We start from the raw sequence: 25,931 nt of genomic DNA, 5'->3' as shown, positions 1-25,931 counted from the left end.
GAATATTGACCAAATCCAATGTGAAGTTAGACCCCTGCTCAGAACTATTTCTGACAGCTTTTTGAAGGATGTTGTACAATGTTTGGTTGATGGTGTTTGTCAAATAAATGGATGGGTTGATTAAAGTATGTGTGCTGCATGTGCAGATTTGTTAGGAGGCTACTTTTTTTTTTTTTCATTATTTTAAGTTCCGGGTACGTGTGCAGGATGTGCAGGTCTGTTACATAGGCAAATGTGTGCCATGGTGGTTTGCTGCACCTATCAACCCATCACCTAGGTATTAAATCTGGCATGCATTAGTTATTTTTCCTGATGCTCTTCTCCCCACCCGTCCCCTGAGGTCCCACTGTGTGTTGTTCCCCTCCCTGTGTCCATGTGTTCTCATTGTTCAGCTCCCACTTATAAGTTAGAAAATGTGGTGTTTGGTTTTCTATTCCTGTGTTAGTTTGCTGGGGATAATGACTTCCAGCTTCATCTATGTCCCTGGAAAGGACATGATCTGATTCCTTTTTATGACTGCATAGTATCCCATGGTATAAATGTACCACATTTTCTTTATCCAGTCTATCATTGATGGGCATTTGGATTGACTCCATTTCTTTGCTATTCACATGTCTTTGCTATTCACGTGTCTTTGTTATCGTGAATAGTGCTGCAGTGAACATACACGTGCATGTATCTTTATAACAAAATGATTTATATTCCCTAAGCAAAAGGTAATAATGCTTGAATTAGGACATAGAATTGAGAAAAGATAAGCACAGGTGGATATGGGAAATCTGAAATGAAATGGTAGAATCATCAGGATTTGATTACCAATTACATATAGAGAGGGAAGAATGCAAGATGACTGAGATTTTCAGCTTTGTTTGAGTAGGTGGTGATGCTGTAAATCGAGACAGAGAACATGGGAGACAGAACAGCTCTGAGGGAGAGAAGATACTGATTTGTTTTGTTTTGCTTTTCTTGGGGTTGGATGAAGATTTATTTAATTCTTTGAAAGTGTTAAGGCACTATCATAGCTATTCTTTTGGGGGAATTATTTTGGGGGCAGTAGTTTTCATTCTTCATTCACTTATTTATCCATTCATTTTTTTTTTTTTTTGGCAGGAATTGTCCTAGAATCATTTTTTTAACGAAATTTCAGTCCTACCTACAAGTATTCCCTTAATCTGCGTCTGAGGATTTGGCTGTATTTCAGGCACAAATCCTGGTTAGAGATCTTACTTTTTCTAATAAGGTATCAGTCCTACACTGTTAATTGTCAAAGGATATAGTTTTGCTCACTTCCAGTTTTTTCTGGAAAATATACTCTCCAGTCCTCAACTTCAATTCAAAGTATGCTTATGATAAATACTATTTGCGGAAAATGATCTAATTTCTCTAGATGTTTGGACATTTATCATTGAGAGCATCCAAAACTGTGTACTTGTATTACATTGGTTTTACTTTTCTGACAGATTGCTATCTATATCTATCTATATCTCACTCTGGTATTATGTCTTTAGCTTGCATTGAAAGGCTCTATAAGAAGCAAATGCAAGGAACCCATTATTGTATGTATTGTAAGGATATTGTCAAGGGTGTTGTGCCTTTGGAGATCAAGACACTGGCAAAATTTTCTCTCAGAACTTAATGCCAACAAAAGTGATTTTTTATATTTTTGTTTTCATTTATTTTTCCCCCTTGAGCTACTGGTATGTTCTACTGTTTTAGACTCTGAATTATGTACTGTGGCCCTCTCTATTTGCTTTGGCTGCTAGGAATTTGAGAGTCAAGTTTATTATCAGTAGATAGCAATTTTAAAAACCTTTGATTTTGGTGTGCTAAATGTCTTTTACTTGTACTATTTTAAGAACAATTAGGTTTTATTCTTTCTTGTTAAAATATGTTCTCTGTGATTGCATTTATTTTGTTAGATATCACATCATTTTTAGTAGTGAGATGTAATTCAAATAATGTTAGTTCTATTGATTTTTTTTACTGACCTTGTAAGAATTAAAGGGGGAAAAAAAATCTAGATTCAATAACATGTCCTAAGTGTATGAGTATAACTCAGTAAACTTTCATAAAGTAAACATAGTTATGTAATTACCACCCAGAAGTAGAAACAGAGTATTTCTGACACCCCACAAACTTCTCTTATGTCTCATCCCAGTCATTCTTCTAAGGTAAGCACTGTTCTGGCTTCTGTCACCAAAATTAGTTTTGCTTGTTTAAACTTTAAATAAATGGAAGCATACAGTATATACTATTTTTACTGACTTCTTTTGCCAAACGTGTTTTTGGGGTTCACATAAATTTTAATTGCTGTAAGATTTTATTGTATGAATATATCATATTTTACTTATCTAATTATTCTAGACAATTGTGTTGCCTCAGGTTTTTGCCTATTAAAAATAATGCTGCAAGGATTCTGTGTGCTTTTCTGTTCGGTATGTATCCAGGACTAGACCTGCTGGGAGATATAGTGTGTGTTGTTTCAGTAGATATTAGGGTTTTCCAAGAGGTTATATCAGTTTCCCCTTCCTCTGGCATCAAATGAGTGGTTCTGTTTGTTCAACATCCTTGCCAACATTTGGTGGTGTCATTTTTAATTAAAAAAAACTATTTTTAGCCATTCTTTTCATTTGTTACAGTGTTTTTATAGTATTAATTTGCATTTCCTGAATGACCAATACACTTGAGACAGACAGAATAAAAATAAAGGGTAAAGGTCTTCAGATCACTGAGAAAGAGGATATTCAGTTGACTGTTAAACACACAAACATTGTTTATGTAAAAGTTATCTATTTTAATTCTTCAGTTTTTTTAGTTTTATCTGTAGATTCTTTCTTTCTACTCACACAATCCTGTTGCTGCTGGTAATGACTCTTATTTATTCCCTTCTAGTACTTTTTCTTATTGCACTGTCTATATGTAGAATTCAGCAGCATGCCTTACTGTCTATACCCTTAATCTTTGAATTTACTGATTAATTATTCAGTTAGTATGTATTTATTTAGCACTTAGTTTGTCTCTTTTAGAAATAGAAAAAAAACTGTGTGTGTGTGTTTTTTTTTTTAATAGTGAACTGAATTCAAAGCTGCAAGATACTTTGGAACAGATTGAGGTAAGAAGGATTATATTGTAACCTTAATGACTTTTTCTTTTCAGAAGTTTTTGAATAATATAGGTGCAACATTTTGTTTTGGCTTTTATGTTATTACCAATGTCTCTAAATCACTGTATTTCTTGATTTTCATTTGGGATATCTATTTATGGTCAAGTTTGTGTAAAAATTTACTTGTAAATTATGGGATGTCAAAACAGTATTTGAAAATATTACCATTTCCAAGAAAAATTTCCAAACTTAGTCATAGGTATGTTCTCATAAAATTATATAATAGCCATAATACATTCTATGTATTAATTATATTTTAATTATCAGTTACTTTATTGTTTAGTATAGTGATAGTGAGTTAATTTACTTATAAGTAATTATTGGCTGATGAAAACCCTCCAAAATTCCTAAACCTCATAATGATACTCATATAGTTCATCAAAAATGTAGAAACTAGAAAGGAAGAGATATGTAATTGTGGGCATGAAGCATGTTTTGCCTGTTACATGTATTCAAAATTCATCTCTTTCCTTGACAATCTTTGCAAAGGAGGGTATTCATTTTAATAAATAAGAATTATTTGTTTTCTTCTAGTCTTTTATTGTTTTCCTGATAAGAGTATTTATAAAAGTTGAGATTGGACTTTCAAATTACCTTTTGAGAAAGTAATTTTTGACCATAAATGCAATTATTTGCTATTAAATAATTATGAGAATAACAGTTTATTTGATAGTCACAAAAACAACTGCTTTGAGTGGCTTAAGTTAACAATTCTCTGAATATTTTAATGAAGTCTTTCTTTTGATAGCTCAGTTATTTCTTCACTCTTAATAGATATTATTCTGTACTTATATTAAAAGCTCTTATTTCAAAGTAAAATCATTGAAATGGAAATCCATAAAGCATAGTAATTTAGATATAAGAGCTTAAATCTTGAGGAATATACTTTTAATTTCAATGTAGTTTTGTTGAGAATTCCTCTTCATTGATTAGAGAAAGATTGTTTTATTGTTTTCCAGTAATTCCAGTAATACTACAAATTCAGTTTATATAAGATTTTAGCAGATGCTTGAGGAAATGTTAAGTAGTAGTAAGAGTAAGATTCATTACAAAACTATTATTTTGTTTCCTGTAAAACACTAGGCATGGGTTTTAAGACATAGAAATTCATATGTTAATATCTTGGTAAACTTGATTATAGTTGCTAATAAATTTACAATTGCAATTTATAACTTTATTTAATTTTGTTTTTGACTTCTAAATCTGGTATGATAGTAAATGTTAACTAAAAGTGAGAGATTAGTCTTAATATTTTCCTCTCATTGCCTTGAAAACATAATTCCTTAACCATTTCTTGCTTCTTTTAATTACATAGGAACAGCTGGACGTAGCTCTTTCCAAAATCTGCAAGAATTTTGACATTAACCATTATACCAAGGTTCAACAAGCTTATCGACTTCTTGGAAAAACACAGGTTTGTTTCAAAAGCATGTTTGGATTTTTCCTTAATCAGGAATTTGTTGCCCTTCATGACTAAGTCTGAATATTATAAATCTCATGTCCTTAAAAAGTTTTATTTAACAAAGTACATTTTTATTCTGAATTAACAGTGATAAAATGGTTATTCTCATAGACTCAGAGGGTATATACTGTAATTAAAACATTACAGGAGTTTGTTTTGAACTATGAAATACTTGTCGGTTTTAATATTTTCACAATTTATGTAGATTTTCCAAAAAGTATATTATAAGATTCAGTGGGAGACAATATGTAGTCTCTTTTAACTCAGCTCTTGGTCTGAAGCAGGACTTCCTAATTTGCAGCCTCATGTGTTGTTAGATAGGCCAGCATGACTCCCTCAAAATGATATGTCAGCATTGTACATTTTGTACATTTATCTGTAAAACAGGTCCATTTTATTTATCAGATATTTCAGAGGGCCCTTTTATCCCCAAAATGTCATAATTTCTCTCATAATGTATGGCTTTTCATACCCTTATTGTTCAAGGGCTTCCTTGAAAGACTTGAAACAGGTGCCATGGTTTTGCAAGTTAATTGTATCTTTTGTTTGTATAGGATTATATGTTTACCTAGACAACATTTAATGTGATAGATGTAAATGTTTTCTTCCCTTAAATGCTCCCCTCTTTTAGAAGGAAGTTTAAAAATTTACTAAACAATTTAAACTCTACATTTTGAAATATGAATAAAGAAATTTTACTGTTTATTGTAATTTAGTTTTCATGTCTTAAGCTATACCCAAGAAAAAATCTAAGAAGAAAGAACTTAGCAATTTTGAGGGATATGTTTAAACATCTTTGAAAATAGGATTATAATTTCTCATTTCCCCCATAAGATTAAGTCTTAAATTCCATTAATATTTTTGGTACCTCCTACGCGCATTGTTTCAAGTGTCTGGATGTAGGCTTTTATGTATCTTACCTTTTAGTGAGGGATACTGGCATACCTCTTTTTATTACACTTCACTTTATTGTACTTTTCAGATACTGTGTTATTTACAAATTAAAGGTTTGTGACCAACCTACGTCAAGCAAGTCTGTCAGTGCCATTTTTCCAACAGCATGAGTGTGCTTACTTCATGTCTGTGTGTCAGATTTTCATGATTCTTGCAGTATTTCCAACTTTTTCATCATTATTATATCTGGGACAGTGATTTATGTTTAGTGAGCTTCATATTAGTATTGTAATTGTTTTGTGGTCCATGAACTGTACCCATATAAAATGGTGAACTTAATTCACAAATGTGTGTGTTCTGACCACTGCACCAACTGGCCATTCCCCCTTCTCTCTCCCTCTTTTTTGACCCTTCTATTCTCTGAGACACAACAGTATTGAAATTAGGCCAATTAATAAACCTACAGTGGCTTCATGTCTCTCACTTTAAATAAAAAGCTAGAAAGGATTAAGCTTAGTGAAGATGGCTATGCTAAAGGACAGATTTTCAGTGTACACGAAATGGCCTTCTATTGGAAGAAGATGCCACCTAGGATTTTCAGAGGTACAGAGAATAAGTCAATGCCTGGCTTCAAAGCATCAAAGGACAGGTTGACTCTCTTTTTAGGGACTAAGGCATGTGGAGGCTTTAAGTTGAAGCCAATGCTCATTTATGATTCTGAAAATCCTAGGGCACTTAAGAATTATGCTAAATCTACTCTGCCTGTGCTCTATAAGTGGAGTAACGAAGCCTGGATGATAGTACATCGATTACAGCATGGCTTACTGAATGTGTTAAGCCCACCGTTGAGACCTCCTGCTCAGAAAAAAATTTCTCTTTCAAAATATTGCTGTCCATTGACAATGTACCTAGTCCCCTATGACTTGGATGGAGATGTACAAGAAGATGAGTGTTGTTTTCATGCCTGATAATATAACAGTCATTCTGCATCACACGGATCGAGGAGTAATTTTGACTTTCAAGTCTTACTACTTAAATACATTTTATAAGGCTATAGGTACCATAGATAGTTATTATTCTGATGGATCTTGGGAGAGTAAATTGAATACCTTCTGGATTTACCATATGCCATTAAGAACATTTGTGATTCCTCTGCTGGATCTCAGGAAAGTCAATTGAAAAGCTCCCATAAAGGATTCACCATTCTAGATGCCATTAAGAACATTCGTGATTCATGAGAGGGTCAAAATAGCAACATTAGCAGGAGTTTGGAAGAAGTTGATTCCAGCCTTCATGATGACTTTGAGGAGTTCAAAACTTCAGTGGAAGAAATCACTGCAGATGTGGTAGAAACAGCAACAGAAGTAGAATTAGAAGTGGAGCCTGAAGATGTGACTGAATTGCTACAATCTTATGATAAAATTGAATGGATGTAAGAGTTGATTCTTATGAATGAGCAAAGACAGTGGTTTCTTGAGGTGGAATCTACCAGTGAAGATGCCATGAACGTTGTTGAAATAACAAGAAATAATTTGGAATATTACCTAAACTTAGTTGGTAATGCAGCAGCAGGGTGTGAGAGCATTGACTCTAGTTTTGAAAGAAGTTCTACTGTGGATAAAATGCCATCAAACAGCATCGCGTGCTACAGAGAAATCTTTTGTGAAAAGAAGAGTCAACTAATGCAGCAAACTTCACTGTTGTCTTTTCAGAAATTGCCATAGCCACTTCAGCCTTTAGCAGCCAGCACCCTGATCAGTCAGCAGCCATCAACATTGAGGCAAGACCCTCGACCAGAAAAAAGATTGACTCGCTGAAGGCCCAGATGATTATTAGCATTTTTAGCAATTTTTTTAAAATTAAGGTTTATATGTTGTTTTTTTAAGACATAGTGCTATTACACACTTTAAATAGACTATAGTACAGTGTAAACGTAACTTTTATATGCACTGGGAAACCAAAAGATTTCCTTTGTGATTTATGCCTGTAAATGAATATGATATCAGGTAGTAACAGATGCTACAAAGAAATATAAATCAGGGTATGTGGATGCAGAGATAGAAAGTACTGATTCATATTGGCTGGTCATGGGAGGTTCCCTGAGAAGATTACCATTGAGAAATGCACTGAATGATATAAAAGAAGGAATGCATGCAGAATGATGCAGAGGGTAATTAGAGATATGGTTATGTACAACATATTTAAGAAAGAGGAAGATGAGTACCAGTTATAAATAAAGAACAACAGAGCAGTGTTCACGAGTCACATTTATTTTGAGTGCTCTGATAATCTGGTTATGTGAAGGGTTATTTGCAAATAATATACCCTACAGTTATAATTCTGGGGAAAATATTATCTTTGTGTTCTAACTATTATTTGAAAACATGTTTCCCTGGGTTTTTTCAATCTGTTGAAATTTATTTATTTTAATAATGTGAAATTATGTTGTGCATTTTTTCTTTCCACAGACAGCAATGGATCAACTTCATATGCACTTCACCCAAGCCATTCACAACACCGTGTTTCAAGTTGTTCTTGGTTATGTGGAACTATGTGCAGGAAACACAGACACAAAATTCCAAAAGCTGCAATATAAGGATCTCTGTACAGTATGTAGTGACTTAATTACTATTCATATATCTCTGCTTTAGATTTTAAATTTATATTTCCTTTATCTTGGCACCTACCTATTTGAAGATGCTACTAAAATAAAAATAAATCTTTGCCAAAATTTTTTTTTCTCCCAAGTTGTTCTTTTCCTCATAGAGAAATTGGAGGACTCAGTCACACAAATGGTAAAGGTTACTGAGATTGGAGCGTGATTGCTTCTCAATCGACTCTGCCATTTCATAGCTTCTTTTATCCATCTCTCTCCGGCTCCAAATTATCTCCTATGATTGCATCCAGTAGGCTTCTAAGCAACCATCATTGCTGGTTTTCTGTACCGATTTTCAACCAGTTTTTTCATGTGTATGAATGCTGCCTTTGTCAGCATCTGTAACTTTTTTTTCTTTTTCTTTTTAAAGAAACATAGGTTTTTAAGTAATATAACCCAACAGGTGAGAAGTGTACTGACTTGGGTTCTGTTTTAGAAGTAGGTCCTGCTGATGAGTTGATGTAGAGTGTGAGGAAAAGAGAGTGATGAATAATTGGGAGAATGGTAGTGCTATTTGCTTTTATAGGGAAGACTGGGAAGGAACAGGACTTAGGTGAAAAATCGTGAGGAATTAGTGTAAAATTAAGTAATCTTCATCCTTCAGTGAATTGTCATGACAATGAGTTGTCAAACCTGCTGGTTATATGTCTGTTGGGTACTAGAGAAATTTTCTTACCTGAGTTACAATAAGAATCCTGGAAGGGTGTATTATATATGATGTATTAAAGATTAAGTTAATAACGACAGTGGATGTATGTTAACATATGTGGCTAAAAATATCTTTTTAAACTAATTGTAGAAACCATGAGGACTGTTTTACAGATTTTATGATTACTAACTTTAAGTGTGATGTAGTTGCATAATTTTGTCTTTAAATGTTCAGTTTTAAGTACAGTTATCATTTGGTAAATATTAATAATTTTGAAATATGTTGTTTATTGTTATTTTTCTTATGTTCTTACTTTGATAGTATATATTATAAAATTACTCAATCACCTTTTTTATTCTAATAAGTTTTATTAATTTTTTTATTCTAATATTGCTCTCACTAATAGATGGTAAACCAATTTATTATGTTGGCAATTTTTTTCTGTTAAAGCAGAAAAGAACTCTTAAAAATTAGACCAAACATTTTAAGCAAATTAGATTTTTGTCTTGTCATCTTTTTAAATTTGGTTAAATCTGTTGAGTATGTTTGTGTGTGTGTATTTTGCTTTCTTTTATTGACCATTTTTATATGCTTTTAAAACAATCAAGGACATATATTGTGCTCATGCTTCTTGAGAAAGCCCCTCTGTGCATTTATATAATAAAAAGCTGAACAAAATTTTTTATGAACAAAACTTTGTGCTCAAGGTGTTTATCATTATGTTTCTCCTGAGTTTCTTTCACTTTTTAAAAAAGCTGACTGTAGGCCGGGCATGGTGGCTCATGCTGTAATCACAGCACTTTGGGAGGCCAAGGAGGCCAGGGGTTCAAGACCAGCCTGGGCAACATGGCAAAACCCTACTTCTGCTAAAAATACAAAAAAAAAAAAAAAAAAAATTAGCCGAGTGTAGTGGTGCATGCCTTTAATCCCTGCTCCTGGGGAGGCTGAGGTGTCCAGCCTGGGCGATAGAGTGAGACTCTTGTCTCAAAAAAAAAAAAAAAAAAAAAAAAAAAAAGCTGACTATAAAATAATCTTTAGAAGTAGCTGTGTATATATTTAAATTATCATATAACAAATAGATTATCCTTGATTTCATCTTTAGTAAATACTTGTTAAAATTATCCCCAAGAAACTTCTGGTACTTTATTATAAAATTATACATGTATGTGTGATAGTAGGTGATATATGTATATACATATGTATATAAAATATAGTGGTTAGCTAAGAAGAGGAAAGACAGAACCCTTAGGAGCTGAATAAAAAGCTGATGAAAGAAAATCTAAATACATTTTCCTGGTAAGAAAAAACATCAAGGTTCTGGCATAACTCAGGTAAGAGAGATAATTCATGAAGGAACCTCGTAGTAGAATGTAAGCTTCTTATTTTTCAATATGTGGCAGTGGGGGATCATTTTAGTCTCTGACTAAGAATAACTGATAATAATTATTGAAGATATACTTGTGTGAGAGCAAATGTGGCAGTGGAGCGTCAGGTGAGCAAGAAGCAGGAGAGTCCTCAAAAGATGTGCAGGGTGTTGACTGACATGAAATGAGAAGAAAGAGTCTAGGCATTTTGGCAGTTTATATCCTCTGCACAGTAGCAATGTTTTGAAGGAAGTGTTTAATTATACATAGAGCTTAAAAATAACATTGAAAATTAAGATGAATGGTACAGAGTTAAGAGGGAGATTGAGTTCCTGTGAACAGGGAATAATTGTGCTTCCTTTAAATGGAAAGAGTGGAAATGAAAAGAGATAATCATCTGCTTGCTTTATTCGTAGTATCATTTTAAACCATTCTTAGATATCAGCCTAAATGAGCTACAGTGAAATTTAGCTAATTAAAAAAAAAAAAAAAAAAAAAAAAAAAAAACCCTCTTGGATATCTGGGATGAAATTAGTGTTCCATTTTTATTTACTCTGGTATACAGAACCTCAAGTTCTTAAGGCCAGCAGCATCCTTTCCCAGTCAATTTTCTGCCATTTGTTTCCATTCACCGTTGCTCTGAGTTTAAAAGTTTAGTTGGTTTTGAGCTTTTTGAAATTATTTTGCAGTTGAATGTACTTTTTTTTCTTTACTAAACCATATTTTTTGAGTGGTTTAATTAGATGCATAGTTTTTATTGGTTGTCTTTTAGTCTGTTTTCCCTGCTTTTCTTGAATGTATTGGTTTACTGCTTTTACACCAGCTGTTTAGGTACTTTTTTAAAAAAAGCGGGTACGTTATTTTGAAACCCAAATAAATTGGTAATACTTAGCAGCAAGATTTCCAAATGAAAATTCATCATACTTCATTTCTGGAAAGGGACAATATAAAGGGCTCATAGTAGTACTTTTATTTACTTAAAATATTAAGCCTTATTTGTGATTGCATTTACATTTTGATGTACCCTACATATTTACACCAATTTGCGGAGATTTATAGACAACATTTGGAAGCTTTTAATTTAGCACCTTTGTAGATAAACACTTTGTGATTTATTTGAAAGTTTATGAAGTATTCATAAGGATTTTTTTTTCCTTTTTAAAGATAACTTTACTTTGGCAGACTGATGGGTTTTCCTGGGGAGCTTATTTCAAGATGCTAATTAGGATGTTATTGATTAATTTTAGGATAATAGAGTTGGCTAGGCTGCCTGAAGTTTTCTCAACTATTTTTGAAATTGCTCATTTCCAAATGATCTTAATGAGCTTTGAGTTCTGTTTTTATGATGAGTTTCATAATGTACTAAAAATATGTGCTATGTAAAAATATACTCTCTCTCTCTATATATATACACATATACATATACACTCATATATATTATTTGGGAGAAAATAAAATGTTTCTGTTAGAAACAGCTTTTGAAATTATTTCATTATGTGTTTTCATAGTGCCTGGCACATTGGAGGTGTTTCCTTAGTAATTGGATTGCCATATTTTCTCCAATTGGTGTGGTGTTGACACAATTAGTCTGTTTAGGTTAAGTGAGAGGGAAAGAAAACCAACACTGAGCACCTTCTCTGAGCTGTGTACTTTTTACAGGTGCTTTATATTAGTACATTATAGACAAACTGTAATATTGATCTAATGTTCCATTCTTACAGGCTTTTAAAGTTGCATTATTAAAAATAATATTTTTTGTTACTGAATTATAATCCTGTCAGTTTTTTGAGAGTGAAACAATATCTTTAGTAAGGTGCCTATAGAAGATACAGTTTATTTTGTTATTAGTATAAAACCCCAAAGACAGATTCTTCTGCATGAAAACATGTTTCTGTTCCTAAATTCTCAGGATTTTTGTGAAGAATTAATATTTTCTGTCATCCAATACTGTGAGAGTGTATTGACTCTCTTTACTATGGATAATAAGCTGCAGGAAGTTAATGCTAAAGTTAATGTTCATGTTTAGTACCCATTTTGTTTTGGGTTCTCTATAGAATTAACTTCTACCTCCTTATCCCTTTTCTGTTTTCCGATTTCTTAAACTGGTATGTTATTTATATGTCTTTATGTTACGCTCAGTCTTTGTAGGGTTAGAGATGATGTGAGTTATATAAATAGTGACTCAAATTAAGCAGTCATTAATATACATTCTCAAAAATGTGCACATTTTAAATTAGAAAACTAAAACATTAATTGTAGGAAAAGCACAAGCAAAAAGAAGAAAGTAAAAATTGCATATGTCTGCATGCAAAGCTGGTTCTTTCAATGTGTATAAGCTGATAGCTTTTAAAAGTAGCGCACAAACTGTCATTATAAACAATTTTTCCATTTCAGTATAATTTTTAATGACCAAATGGTATTTCACTGTAAGAGATCCTGTGGATTAATTAACTGGTTTCCTGTTCTTGGATATTTATGTTATTTCCAGCTTTTGTCATTATGAACAGCACTGTAGTAAATATTCTTAAAAGCTAAATCTTTGTGTACATCTTTAATTGTTTCTTTAGGATAAATCACAAGAAATGAAATTGCATTGTTTGTCAAAGCTTTACATTTTAAAGGCTTTTGGTTTGTCTTTCCTAAATTGCGCTATAAAAAATTATATTTCAATTTACACTCCTGAGCAGCAGAGTGTGCATTTCTCCCTTTCCCTGAGCACGTGAATGCTGATTATCTTTTATTTAATACCATAATTGTCAGATGCCAGAGGTAGCATATCAAAAATAATTTGTGTTGCATACCACTCAGGCATATTTGGGATGGTAGGGAGGTTAAATGACATTTCATTGATTGTTGAGGTTAATTTGCTTGATGTGGTTGGATAGGTGAGTAGACCTTTCTTGCTGAATGTTACAAATTTGAATATTTGGTTGAAGAGAGAAACCTTTTCACTTCAAAGAATATTATCATTTACTTGGTTTGCTCAGGTCAGTTTCAGAATGAACTAAAAATTCAGTTGTCAGATTTATTCTTATCCTATATATGGACTACCTAGCTAATTTTGTAGTATATGATTTTATGTAATGATTTCTAGGTTAAGTAGGTTTTGATAATTTTTAAAATTAAAACTTAATGACCAAAAGGTAGGCAAAGAAAGTTTATTTGTTTCTTCCTTTTTTTCCTGCCATTTTCTCTCTGGATCATCAAAAATTGTGAAGAGTCTGAAATTTTATTCTACTTGCAAATTAATAAGCTAGGCTGTTACTATTTCATGGATGCTGGTAGAAGACATAGACTTCATATTCTTAGCACTATAACTTGTTAAGTTCCCTTGTCATTACTGAGCTTTTCTTTTTTCTTTTTCTTTCTTTTTTTTTTTTGAGGCGGAGTCACCCTCTATTGCCTGGGCTGGAGTGCAATGGTGTAATCTTGGCTCAGTGCAACCTCCGCCTCCCGGGTTCAGCAGGTTCAAGTGATCCTCCTGCCTCAGCCTCCTGAGTAGTTGGGATTACAGACTCCCACCACCACACCCAGCTAATTTTTGTATTTTGAGTAGAGATGGGGTTTCACCATGTTGGTCAGGCTGGTCTCGAACTTCGGACCTCAGGTGATCCGCCCACCTTGGCCTCCCAAAGTGCTGGGATTATAGGTGTGAGCCACCGTGCCCGGCCTACTGAGCTTTTCTTACACAGTCATCAGTTTTCTTACTTAGTCATCAGTTCAGATCAGCAAGGACACATAAGACTTTAAAGTAATCATCTAGTTAAGGTCACATTAATTATGATCAGAGGTAGAGTAAGAAAAGGTCAAATGGCATAAAGTATCCAAGGGGTCAAAATACCTCTTTAAGGTTGGCAAGGAAGGAAAAAATTGGGTCTTAGATTTCAACAGGCACAATGGGAATAGTGTGTGTCCAGGAATGGAAAGGAAATATCATGAGCAATGCCATGAGAGTAGGAAAGCACAGGGTGGGTGAAAGGAACAGTAGATTATCTGGCTTGTTTTAACCGGATTTTTCAGTATGGTGGTTTGTTTGTTTTTAATGCACCCAGGGAATAATGAGTGCCTATGGAGCACATGCTTTGGGTAACCATTTGTCTGGGTAACCAGTGTTACTCTCTTGGCTGGAAGTGGAGGGGTGTTCTCTTCATTTGAAACTGGCCCAGGTCTGGCAAGGCCTCTATATTGGTCATGTCTAAGAACCCTTAACATTATCAGTGTAGTTTAGACTGCTGGGTGATTTTTTCCGGGAGGGGGATTGGATTGGAAGTAAAAAAGGGCCAACCTGTGGTGGCACACAGCTTCCAGCAGAAAGGAAAAATAATATACTAGTAGGAAACCATTTTTGGGCCACCTTGCCCAACAGGAAACTATTTTTGAAACCTGCCAAACACCTGATTATTTGATAGTGTCTTTATATTTAAATACTACCTTTTTTGTGTGATCTCAGGCAGCATGGGGGTTTATAGCATCTTATCACTTGAAACTTTGAAAGATAATTATATATTCTGATTATACATGCTTTGCTTGTTTTATAATATTGAGCTATCTATTTGATTAAGGCCATTTAACAGCAATTAGAATAACCCGCCAACTAAAGAAGAACTTTTTATTTCGCAATTTAACGAGTGCTAGTTACTTAATTCCAAGTTGGGATTATTTATATCATACATATTACATGTCTTATGTGTATATACATATTTAGCATTAATGATAAAATGCCTGGTAGATGAGAATGAGTGTTTTTCTCCCCGTTTATAGTTGTTTTTAAATAATGAATGAAACCAGTGAGTTACAAGGAAAGTTTTGCTAAAAGCATATGCATAGTTTTGTCTATGGAGACTCATAGCTTTTAAAGCTTCAGAGGGACTCTAGGAGATTTGCTTTAATCTTTGGAGTTTAGATACAGGAATTGCTATGCAGGAGTCATGATCAAGTAAGTTGCGAAGTTGGGCTCCAAGCCCAAACATGTTTCATCTAGTTCAGTGCTCTTTCCACTATGCAGTACTACCTCTCTGGTTTCCAATGGTTGGAAACTTAAGATAATCATATTTCATATAGGTAGGCCCTCACAGAAGTAATTAGATATTGGAGTAATTAAATTTTAGATACTGGCCCAGACGCTTCTGTAGGTCCAGAGTTACCGTGAGCTGTTTTCAACTCCCTGGGCCTAGTGCTGTTTTGACCAGCAGCATATTTTCAGAAACCACTCAGATAAGCAGGATTCTCCCCAGCAGCTTCTGATGATGTGAGCTTATAGTGCCAACAGCATTCATCTAAAGATACTGATAACTCTTTGTTGTTTTTTGAAATCAATCTATCACTGTGTGTGTGTTTTGGGGGCTGGAAGCACTGGGAATTTTGGATCTCTGTGAGGATGCCAAAACATCTGTTCCCTTTATGTTTGTTAGGATGTGATTAGAGTGCTAAATCAAAACGTGGAACAAGAACAAAATAATTCATTACAACCATCCCTAAGATTTTTCATTTTGACGCTCTAATATAAAAAGCATTACTTTGAAATTTTTGTAGGGATTTAGTTATAGAGATTTCTTATGAGTATTAAAGTAAATTATAGAATAAAAAGCAAAAGACTAGCAGCTTTTCCCCCTGTATTTACTGCTTTACTTTGCATTTAAATAACTTTCAGAAGACAACATTCTCTTATTGTGTGCTTCAAACTTATAAAGGCTGCTTATATTAATTTCTGGATTTATACTGTTCTTTGAAAATGGCCTCAACTTATATTTTATAATCAAGACTCAGATGTTGCTGGTTTTGATAAGCTAGTTTCATCATTTTTATTTTAACCAGGTGGGTTGGTTGAGATGGTTAATAGTAGAAATGGAAGGTGCCAAGTGTTACTGTGAACTGACAGTGATAAGAGATGGGAAATCAGATTTGTGGATTTTGTGAAAGTGTTAATCAAAATTGGATTAAGGAGTGAACTGTGGTGTTTGAATGTGAAGCATAGTGGAAATGCTGTGAGCTTCTTGCATAGAACATCCAGTTTGTTCATATTCTCCAAATCCTTCCTCCTAGGATATTTGTTTACCTTTTATGATCACCACATGTATTAGACATGTATGTTGTCTCTGTTATAGAGTTTATGGATTTTTTTTAAATTAGGATGCTTAAAATTTCCTTTTTTTTTTCTGTGTATGTCTTGGGATATTTTCCAAAGATTATATGCCTATTTTATCTTTTCCCCTCACTTTATCATCTTTGCTAAATAAATTGATGCTACTAGCTTTCAGTTGTACTGTAGTAGTGGAAAATAGCTTTAGAACACAGAGAAATATTTGGTAATTAAATTGCGATTTCTTATCTATTCTTAAAAAAATTTCAAGACGTGTTATTTAGCTCTTGGGGTGTCTTACTATGTGAATATTTTGTAAATTGATTCAATCAAGACTTTCATTGCTATTTTCCATATGTGATGTGAACATAGAACTGGGTTATAGTATGGTGCTCCTCTGCTATGGTATTCTTAGTATTATGCCAGATGAGTCTCCCCTTAGCCTGAACTGAGTTTCAATGTAGGTATTTAGTAATCAATGAATGACTTCAACCAGTGATGAAACAGGAAGATACAGGTATCTCTAACACGTTTATGAAAGGCGAAACTGAGAACCGGAGTAGTTTATTAACTAAGGCATGTGACTGGTAAGTTGTGGAACTAGTGCCAGCTGGAATCCAGGGATTCCAATTCTTAATTTAGGTCTCTTTCCATTATGCCCTGCAGATGTGAAGAATTGATGTTTGGGTGGAACACTTAGGTTCCTCTTCTTAGCCTGCCTTTTATTTTTTGATTACTTGTGTAATTATTTGCTTATTCTCTGGCTTCATTGAATCTCTTTGGTTATGATTCATTTATGTCTTTGCAATAAAATTCTCTATTTGAAATTTGGAGGTGATTTTTATAAAGTAGAAAATACTGGGCGGCAGTCTTGATTCTCTTTTGGCCAGCAGTTTTTAGGTCCATCAGTACTGCACTGCAAGAATGGCAGATTTTGGGATCTCTGCTGGCCAGTTTGTGGCAGTGGTCTCGGATAAGTCATCCCCAGTGGAGGCTCTGAAAGGTCTGGTGGATAAGCTTCAAGTGTTAACTGGCAATGAGGGCCGCAGGTCTGTGGAAAACATCAACCAGCTGTTGCAGTCTGCCCACAAAGAATCCAGCTTTGACATTATTTTGTCGGGTTTAGTCCTGGGAAGCACCACTCTGCACAGTGCTGAGATTTTGACTGAAATCGCCCGGATCCTTCGGCCTGGTGAATGTCTTTTTCTGAAAGAGTCAGTAGAGACAGCTGTAGATAACAATAGCAAAGTGAAGACAGCATCTAAGCTATGTTCAGCCCTGACTCTTTCTGGTCTTATGGAAGTGAAAGAGCTGCAGTGGGAGCCCCTAACCCCTGAGGAAGTACTGTCTGTTTGAGAATATCTTGGTCATGAAAGTGACCGCCTGCTGTTTGTTCAGATCACAGGCAAAAAACTAAACTTTGAAATGGGTTCTTCTAGACAGCTTAAGCTTTCCATCACCAAGAAGTCTTCTCCTTCAGTGAAGCCTGCTGTGGACCCTGCTGCTGCCAAGCTGTGGACCCTCTCGGCCAACGATATGGAAGACGACAGCATGGATCTCATTGACTCAGATGAGCTGCTGGATCCAAAAGATTTGAAGAAGCCAGATCTGGCTTCCCTGTGGGCTGCTTCTTGTGGAGAAGGGAAAAAGAGGAAGGCCTGCAAGAACTGCACCTGGGGCCTTGCTGAAGAACTGGAAAAAGAGAAGGCGAGGGAACAGATAAGCTCCCAACCCAAGTCGGCTTGTTGAAACTGCTACCTGGACGATGCCTTCCACTGTGCCAGCTGCCCCTACCTTGGGATGCCAGGCTTCAAACCTGGGGAAAAGATGCTTCTGAGTGATAGCAATCTTCACGATGCCGAGGAGGGACCTGACATGGGACCCATCTGCTCCTCCAGCCAACTCCTGTCCCTCACATCCCACCGTGGTGGCTCCTCCCACTTCCTCTGGATTTGTTCACTCTGAGATCCATTTGCAGAGTGGGTACTTAGCAGACAGAGTGAAGCTGGCTGCGGGAGGCGCAGTGGTGTGTAGTGCTGCTGTGTATGAAAAGACCAAGGTATTATGGGGCCCAGTTACTCAGAATGGGATGGATTTCTTCACCTCATGTTAAGAGAAGGAAGTGTGTCCTGAAGAAGCCATTCTTCTGATTTAAAATACTGACCAGAACACTCTTGAGCCCAGGCATCCTTGAGCATTTACACTCTGTGACAGAGCTCCAAACCCCTGCCCCGAGTCTCATCTCAGCAATGCTGCCACCTGCTTGTCTTTCAGAGTTGTTAGTTTATTCCATTCTTTGTGACACAAGCCAAGTGTCTCACCACCTCCTCAGGGCACCAGAGGACTCACTCACTGGTTGCTGTGATGATATCCAGTGTCCCTCTGCCCCCTTCCACCCCCAACCACATTTTACTGTAGCATTGCATCTGTGTCCTGTTGTCATTTCTGTTAACCTTCAGGTATTAAACTTGCTGCATATCTTAAAAAAAAAAAAAAGAAAATACTAGTTGCAAATGATTTTAGTTATATGATGTTAAAAGGATGAGAAGAATTTGTCACTGTGAGAATTGACACCAGTTGGTTGCATGGCATAATGGAAAGGAGCTCAATTTTAAAATGAAATAACTCTTTTAACTTATTGCCAGTATAACCGTCAGAGATTAACATAGCTGGGCTTAAATTTATTGAAAACATTGTTTTGTTTTGTTTTGTTTTTAATCTACCCCACTTACCTTTTTTCCTTAAACTGTTTATTGTATATGTATTTAATAAAATGGTCCTTACATTTGTTCCTATTTTAGAATATAAACAGGCAAGAATCATCTTGTTTGCTGGTGCTGCATATATCATAGTCTTATGTTTGTACACGTGAATATATTTGAAGATAATAAATTTGGGTTCTTTTGGGAGACGTTTAGGTACGTGCAGTGGTTTAGTTAGATCTCTGGATTATTTACACTTGAATCAGTTCAGTGAGAAGAAAGCCTTGCTATAGCTTCACTGTGTAACTTTAACTTTTTTTGAAAAAAAGATTCACATAAACATCTGTGTGCGTATATCTCATCCAAACCCATTAAATTTCAGCAAATCTTCAAGAGATAACATAATGAAGGACCTCCTTTTTTTCAAATAAATAGGCAGATAATGAGCTGGACAGTGGTTGGGTGGAGAATAGAAGATAGTAGGTCTAAGTTTTAATTTTCTGGTTTGTTAAACTGTGACAAGTATAATAGAAATTAATTATAGGACTATAACACAATTATTTGTACAGTCATAATTTTTCTTTGGGAAAAAATATGACTAACACTGCCTTTCTCTTATCTACCAGAAAGAATGTTGGGCTATACTTAGATTAAATTTGTTTGCATAATATATAAATTTATGCAAAGTTGGGCTAATAAAAGTTAGAAATACTGACTTGTACAGGAGTACCTTTATTTGGGTGTATGATTGCTGAGTTGCAGCCCAGAACTTTTTGGGACTTTTGTTTTGCCTTGTTCTCGGAAAAGGTTTTTAGTCTTTTCCTGACCCTGTGCATTAGTATTGGCTTTCGTCATATGTGTATGGTATAAGAGGTATGTCAGGTATAATTATGTGCTAAAACTAAACTAAGTGTATTAGTCTGTTCTCATGCTGCTAATAAAGGCACACCCAAGACTGGGTCATTTATAAATGAAAGAGGTTTAATTGACTCACAGTTCCACATGGCGGGGGAGGCGTTATAATCATGGCGGAAGGCAAACGAGGAGCAAAGTCTCATCTTACCTGGTGCTGGCAAGAGGGCGTGTGCAGGGGAACTCTCACTTATAAAACCATCAGATCTCATGAGACTTATTCACTATCACGAGAACAGTATGGGGAAAACCGCCCTGCCCTTGACACATGGGGATTATTACAATGCAAGGTGAGATTTGAGTGGGGACAGTCACAGCCAAACCATATCATCAAGGGAAAACATTAAGACTGGCTCATTGTAAGGGTAGCGATTATAAAAGTAAATGTGAGAAATTACCCAAAATTGTTTTTCACAGCTGCAAAGTACTCTTTTGTATGTATGAATAATGTTATACCAATCTCCTGTCTTTGGACATTTAAATATATTTCAGTGTTTTGCAATTACAAATAATCCTTTAATAAATAACATGGTGCATATGTATTTTCACATTGTTTGAGGTATATCTTCAGTATAAATTCCCAAAAGTAGAATTGCTGGGTTGAAGAAAAAATACACATGTAGATCGTGACAAATTTCCCTCCTTGGGATTGTACTATTTTGCATCAGTAATGTATGCGAGTGCCTGTTTCATCACAGCCTTGCCAACAGAGCGTATATGATGTCAGAGATAAAGCCAGGTACTAGTTAAAGTGTTGAGGACAGATTTTAATCAGAAGATATTATTGTAATAGGGAAAATAGTCCAGTGTGAACTGACTCAACTTTGATTTATACAATGGTGACTGGGCATTTTTTAAAGGGAAAATGAGGGAAGGGGTTGAGCAGGGCTTAGTGGAGTCAGAAAAGTGAACATTTACAAAAAGTGAGAAGGGAGTTAGTCCATGTGAAACCCATTTGTATTTGCTAACTGATGCTTGTGGAAGTTAGGCTCCTACCCTCTCACAGAGACTGGGGAACAGGGGCCCTATCTTCAGATGTTGGAACAAACAGTACATTTTTTTTTCAAGTGCACTGGCAACCTTGAGTTTTTTTCAGGCTGGCACTTTAAGGGGGGGCTGAAGTCATCCTAGGGGTGTGACTTGAGTCATTAGAGACTCTGTTAGGTGTTTCATCCAAGTTTTTTTAGGCCATGGTTAAGAAGATAGCTGAGAGGAGCCTCACTAGAGTTTGGTTAAGGAGAGAATGTCTGCTCAGCTCTAAGATTGAGATTGGTGAGAATCTTTGAGATTGGTGAGAATTTGCATCTTATTGTAGTTTTAATTTATATTTGTCCTATTACGAGTAAAGTTGAACATGCTTTTCTGTGTTGAAGGGCCATTTTTATATCTCTGTTTATGAAGTATGTTCATGTGCATTTTTTCTCATTTTTTTTGATAGGAGTTTTAGTCTTTTTTTTTTCCCCAAACTTTTAAGAATTCTATATAAATGTGAAATATCAGCTCTTTATTGTGAATATATATTGTGAATATTTTACAGATTTGTCATTTGTCTTTTGATCTCACATATGGTGTTTTTTTGCTATATAAATTGTTTATTTTTTATATAGTAAAATCAAATGTTACTTTTATTGCTTGTAAATTTTGTGTTGTAATTAGAAAGTCTTTTTCTATATCACTGTTAGACATTGATTCATGTTTTCTTCTAGTATAGTTTTATTTTTGACATTTAAATATCTTATTCATTTGGAGTTTATTCTTACGTATTCTTGAGGAATATGTCTAATTTTATCTTTTTCCAGCTAACTATACAGTTTTCCCAACACGATTTGTGAGGAAAAGACTATCTTCATCTAAGTGATGTGAGATGCCATCTTTATCATATACCAGATTTTTATATAAGACCAGATCTTTTTCTGTACTTTTTTATTGGTATCTCAGTAAATTTATAAATTTACTCAGGAAGAATTGACATCTTGATGATGTTGAGACATCCTAACCAAGAATAAGGGATTTCTTTCCATTTGTTCAAGTCTGTTTTTATGTCTCTTGGGGGTGTTTCATGGTTTCCTTCTTGGTTTTCAATCATTTCTTATTAAATTCCTAAAAATTCTCTCTTTTGTTATTATAAATGAGGGTGTCTCATTCAGTATCTCTTCTAAATGTTTATTTGTATACAAATGCCATTGGTTTGGGCATGTACATTTTATAACTTGCTTCCTTGCTGAATTCTTTTATGGTTTGAATTAGTTTTATTATTGGTTCACTAGGAATTTCTGGGCCTATTTTTATGTCATTAGCAGATGTAGTTTTATTTTTTCTTGTCCTATTCTTTTGCCTCTGTTTTCTGTAATCTGATTACATTGGCTTGTACTTCTGAATCGTTGTTAAATACCAGCCCATCTGCTGTGAATCAAACAAAGAAATTATTGAATTAGCAAGTGTTCTCATAAATAGCAGTGTAAACAGTTAAATAGTAATGGAGATAATGGGCATCATTTGTGTGTGTGTGTGTGAGACCACAGTGGTTGTGCCTTAGAGTTTTCTCATATTAAGGAAATACTTATTCATTCTTATTTCCTCATGTGTTTTTGTTAGGAGTGGGTTTTGGATTTTCTTAAAGCCCACTGTGAGAAATTTTTTTAAAATCAGCATCTATTGAGATAATCACTTGATTTTTCTCCTGAGACCTATTAATAGAGCAAATTATATTAATAGATTTTGTAAGATTAAGCCATTCTAGCATTCTTGGCATAAACCCCACAGTCTGTTTCCAGAGCTTAACTTCCTTATTTTAGTACTTCCTAGTTTAGTTTCAAAGATTTGATATACTTAACGTGGAAGTGTAGAATATCATGTAAGTTAGTATTTTTATTACTTGCCAAAACAATGTTTTGGTGAATGAGTTTAGAGGGAGAGATCATTATGGGAAGAAAAAGCCTTTTGAAAGAGCAAGGACCACTACTAACTGTGACATCATGAGCATCAACCATACCATGGCAATACTTGCCACAGCCTATTTCTACTAGCTGTTTATCTTGGGGAGTTTACTTACACCAGAGTCTTCATCTTTCAATATTTCATCAGCATAAGTTGTAGTCAGTTGATCACAAACTAAAGAAATGCTAGAAAATCTCAAATGATGGAGCAATTGCTGCATTATGACAAATGGGAAGCCTACAAAATAAAATAAAATAAAAGGGCAGAATGGCAAGTTGGTTGTTTTTACAAAGGGAAACAAAATTCATGTACTTCCATTAGGGAGAGGATTTGAGTTCATATATTGTTTCATAACCTTGTTTATGTTAGAAGTTATTTTAAAATGTTATTGTCAGACATAGAGTATCTATTCCATATGATTTAAAAATCTTAGAGATTGTCAAAGATATTTACTTAATTTACACAAATGAAATGATAGAGTTGTAAATCCAACCTCCTTTTTGCAAGTTGTGACTGAGGTCCAGGCTATGTAAAGCTGTATTTGCATGTTTAGGATCATGTCTTTCAAAAAATGCATTTGGGGATGTTTACACTGCTATTTATGGGACCAATTGCTATTTCAGTAATTTCTTTATGGTTCTATAACTACAGATTGATTCACAGCTTATGGGCTGATATTCTTAATGTATACAAAAAAGCCATGTTGAGATGGGAAGTATTTAAAATATTTTTTTCTCACCATTGAGTTTTCTCTTTAGATAAGTCAGTTGAAGACATTTTCTTAGTTATTTCTAATTTTTGAATGTATTTGATTAATAACATATTTTATTATAACTGTGTTAGAGTAAACATAATAAATTGAAAGTTGTCTCTTCTTATTTTCTTTAGCATGTTACACCAGACAGCTATATTCCATGCCTTGCAGACCTATGCAAAGCACTGTGGGAAGTTATGCTCAGCTATTATAGGACTATGGAATGGCATGAAAAGCATGACAATGAGGATACTGCTTCAGCTTCTGGTAGGAAAATATTTTTATTTTATTTTAAAAATTGAACTATAAATATCCCACATTACTGGAGTAAGAAGAAAGGAAAGGGGCAGGAATACCTTTGGGATTTCGAGGATTACAGTGACCATAGGCTAAATATTGAGCAAATAAAGTGATTCAGCTACTTCAAATGTTCTGTTACCTTTAGAGAGTAACTGGGTCAAAGGACTTTTTAAGTGGCACATAGTACCAGTTTACAGAAGTGTGTGCTGATGGCTTTAGGACTGAATTTATAAATTTTTGTTGTTGTTAATATTATTAGTTGCAAACTAGATAAGACATTGGTCTGTCTAAATTTACTGTGAAATTAATGCTAGATGGTCAATATTAATCTATTTGGCCCATTTTCAAGTTGCAGTAATAAAACTAGGTTCTAAGAATCAATAATTATATTGATACTTTCCTTCCTGAAAACGAAGCTAGAATTTCATTTTAAAAATGATGTCTTAAAATATTAATCTTTGAATGGAAAATATAACTTTAAATGACTATGGTATAGTCAGCTAAATAATAAAGAACAAGTCTTTGAAAAATTATTGTATTTATTAATCATTCTATTTAAATTGCTTCATTTGTATAATTATTTATCTTAAGTGATTATCCTTGAACAGTAGCTGAGATTAAATATTCAGAATACTTATAAAAACAGTAAATGATTTTATCAGCGTTTTGTTTAATACGGACAAAATAAATTATACTGCACATCTTTTTTTTTTTTTTGTATTACATACAATTTATTGTAGCTATTCAATCAAATTACTTTAGTAACTTCCAGTTTCTTAGGTGCTTATTTTCTGTTGTTGGGTGAGTGGACAACACACCCAAATCTCACTGTTTGATTAAACGTTTTGGTAGTTTAGAAGGCATTAGTTTAATCTTTGTCTTGACTTACAAGAAGCTTGTAAATATAGAAAACAAAATAAGAGGAAAATTATATGAATGGATTTTTATCCATTTAGAAGTATTATTGGGGAGAGTAAAGGAAGGGAGAGAAAGAGGAGAAGGCAGAGAGAAGGATGGACACACAGCCAGGATTCCAGGTCAGACTATTTTTACCCAAAACTTGTACTCTTACCCTGTACTACCTCTGGGACCATGGGCTCTGCAATCTGAGAGGTCTGGCTTCAAGTTTTCACTTACGTTTACCAAAGGTGAGAACTTGAAGACACTGCTTATTTTTTCCACTCTTCAGTTTGCTCCTAAAAGTGATTAGTTAAAAAGCAAAGCAAAACCAAACCAAACACTTAAAGAGTAGTAACACATGTACCCTACAGGGTCGTTGTAGAGTTTGGACAGCATGTAAGGTACTTACATTGGTGGTGGTTAATATGATGAAAGGAAATGGATCAAGAGATAATATAATAATAGTGAAATACCTGGAGACTGTTAAGACATATTTGCTTTTCTAGTACATTATTCAAGGAGAAACCAAAGAAAAAGTTTGGAATAGAATTAACCCATATTTTAGATATCAGAATTTAGGTGACTGTTATCTATTTATTCATCATGGTAAAGCTTGCTTTTCGCTTTAGGCCAATAGTTTACATTCATTTGGAGTACTGAGTCAAACTTAAAACTCTATTTGATCCTTATTACTCAACCCTCTTTGCTAAAATTTCTTCACCCTAATATGTATGTTTTATGGATATCAAGTGCTCAAGTAGTCAGCTGGTAGTATCTAGGACTGTAAAAAGTTATTTATTCACCTGAAATTAATCATATTATATTCAGGACTAAAACTGTAGAAATTAGTAAATTGAAAATTACTCTTCATGGAACTTCATAAAACTGAAGAGGACTCTAGACTTTATCTGCTGTATCTCTTTAATGATAATATTTGATATTGTTTGATAACCTAATACTTTAATGTTCTAAGATAAAGCTCTAAAGCTCTAGTTCAGGTGCACTGCTTTAGGCTGCTGGATCCCTAACAGCCATACCATGCGTGTAATAATAAGGCTTATGTTTTAGGAGTGCTCAGAGGCAAACTAGTCATGTATCTATGTATCTGAGGCCTGGCATTTCCAAGGACCTTTTACTAGTTATCAGTGGACACCTTCCC

General features: G+C 34.4%; 1 protein-coding gene and 1 pseudogene across 3 annotated transcripts in view; both read left to right on the top strand.

Moving 5' to 3' along the window:
• The window catches only part of VPS50 (VPS50 subunit of EARP/GARPII complex), a 220,315-nt gene that overhangs the window by 137,392 nt on the left and 56,992 nt on the right, over positions 1–25,931 (top strand). For all 3 annotated transcript variants that reach the window (XM_077998061.1, XM_077998060.1, XM_015134266.3), the window contains exons 10-13: positions 3,070–3,112; positions 4,479–4,577; positions 7,988–8,128; positions 23,707–23,839. In XM_077998061.1, the coding sequence (XP_077854187.1) occupies positions 3,070–3,112; positions 4,479–4,577; positions 7,988–8,128; positions 23,707–23,839 (416 nt within the window). The remainder of the gene's footprint in view (positions 1–3,069; positions 3,113–4,478; positions 4,578–7,987; positions 8,129–23,706; positions 23,840–25,931) is intronic.
• LOC144340160 (anamorsin-like) lies at positions 16,586–18,768 on the top strand (annotated as a pseudogene).

Source organism: Macaca mulatta, chromosome 3, assembly GCF_049350105.2.
Source record: "Macaca mulatta isolate MMU2019108-1 chromosome 3, T2T-MMU8v2.0, whole genome shotgun sequence".
NCBI classification, from domain to species: domain Eukaryota; kingdom Metazoa; phylum Chordata; class Mammalia; order Primates; family Cercopithecidae; genus Macaca; species Macaca mulatta.
This window is presented reverse-complemented; position numbering and strand designations above follow the sequence as displayed.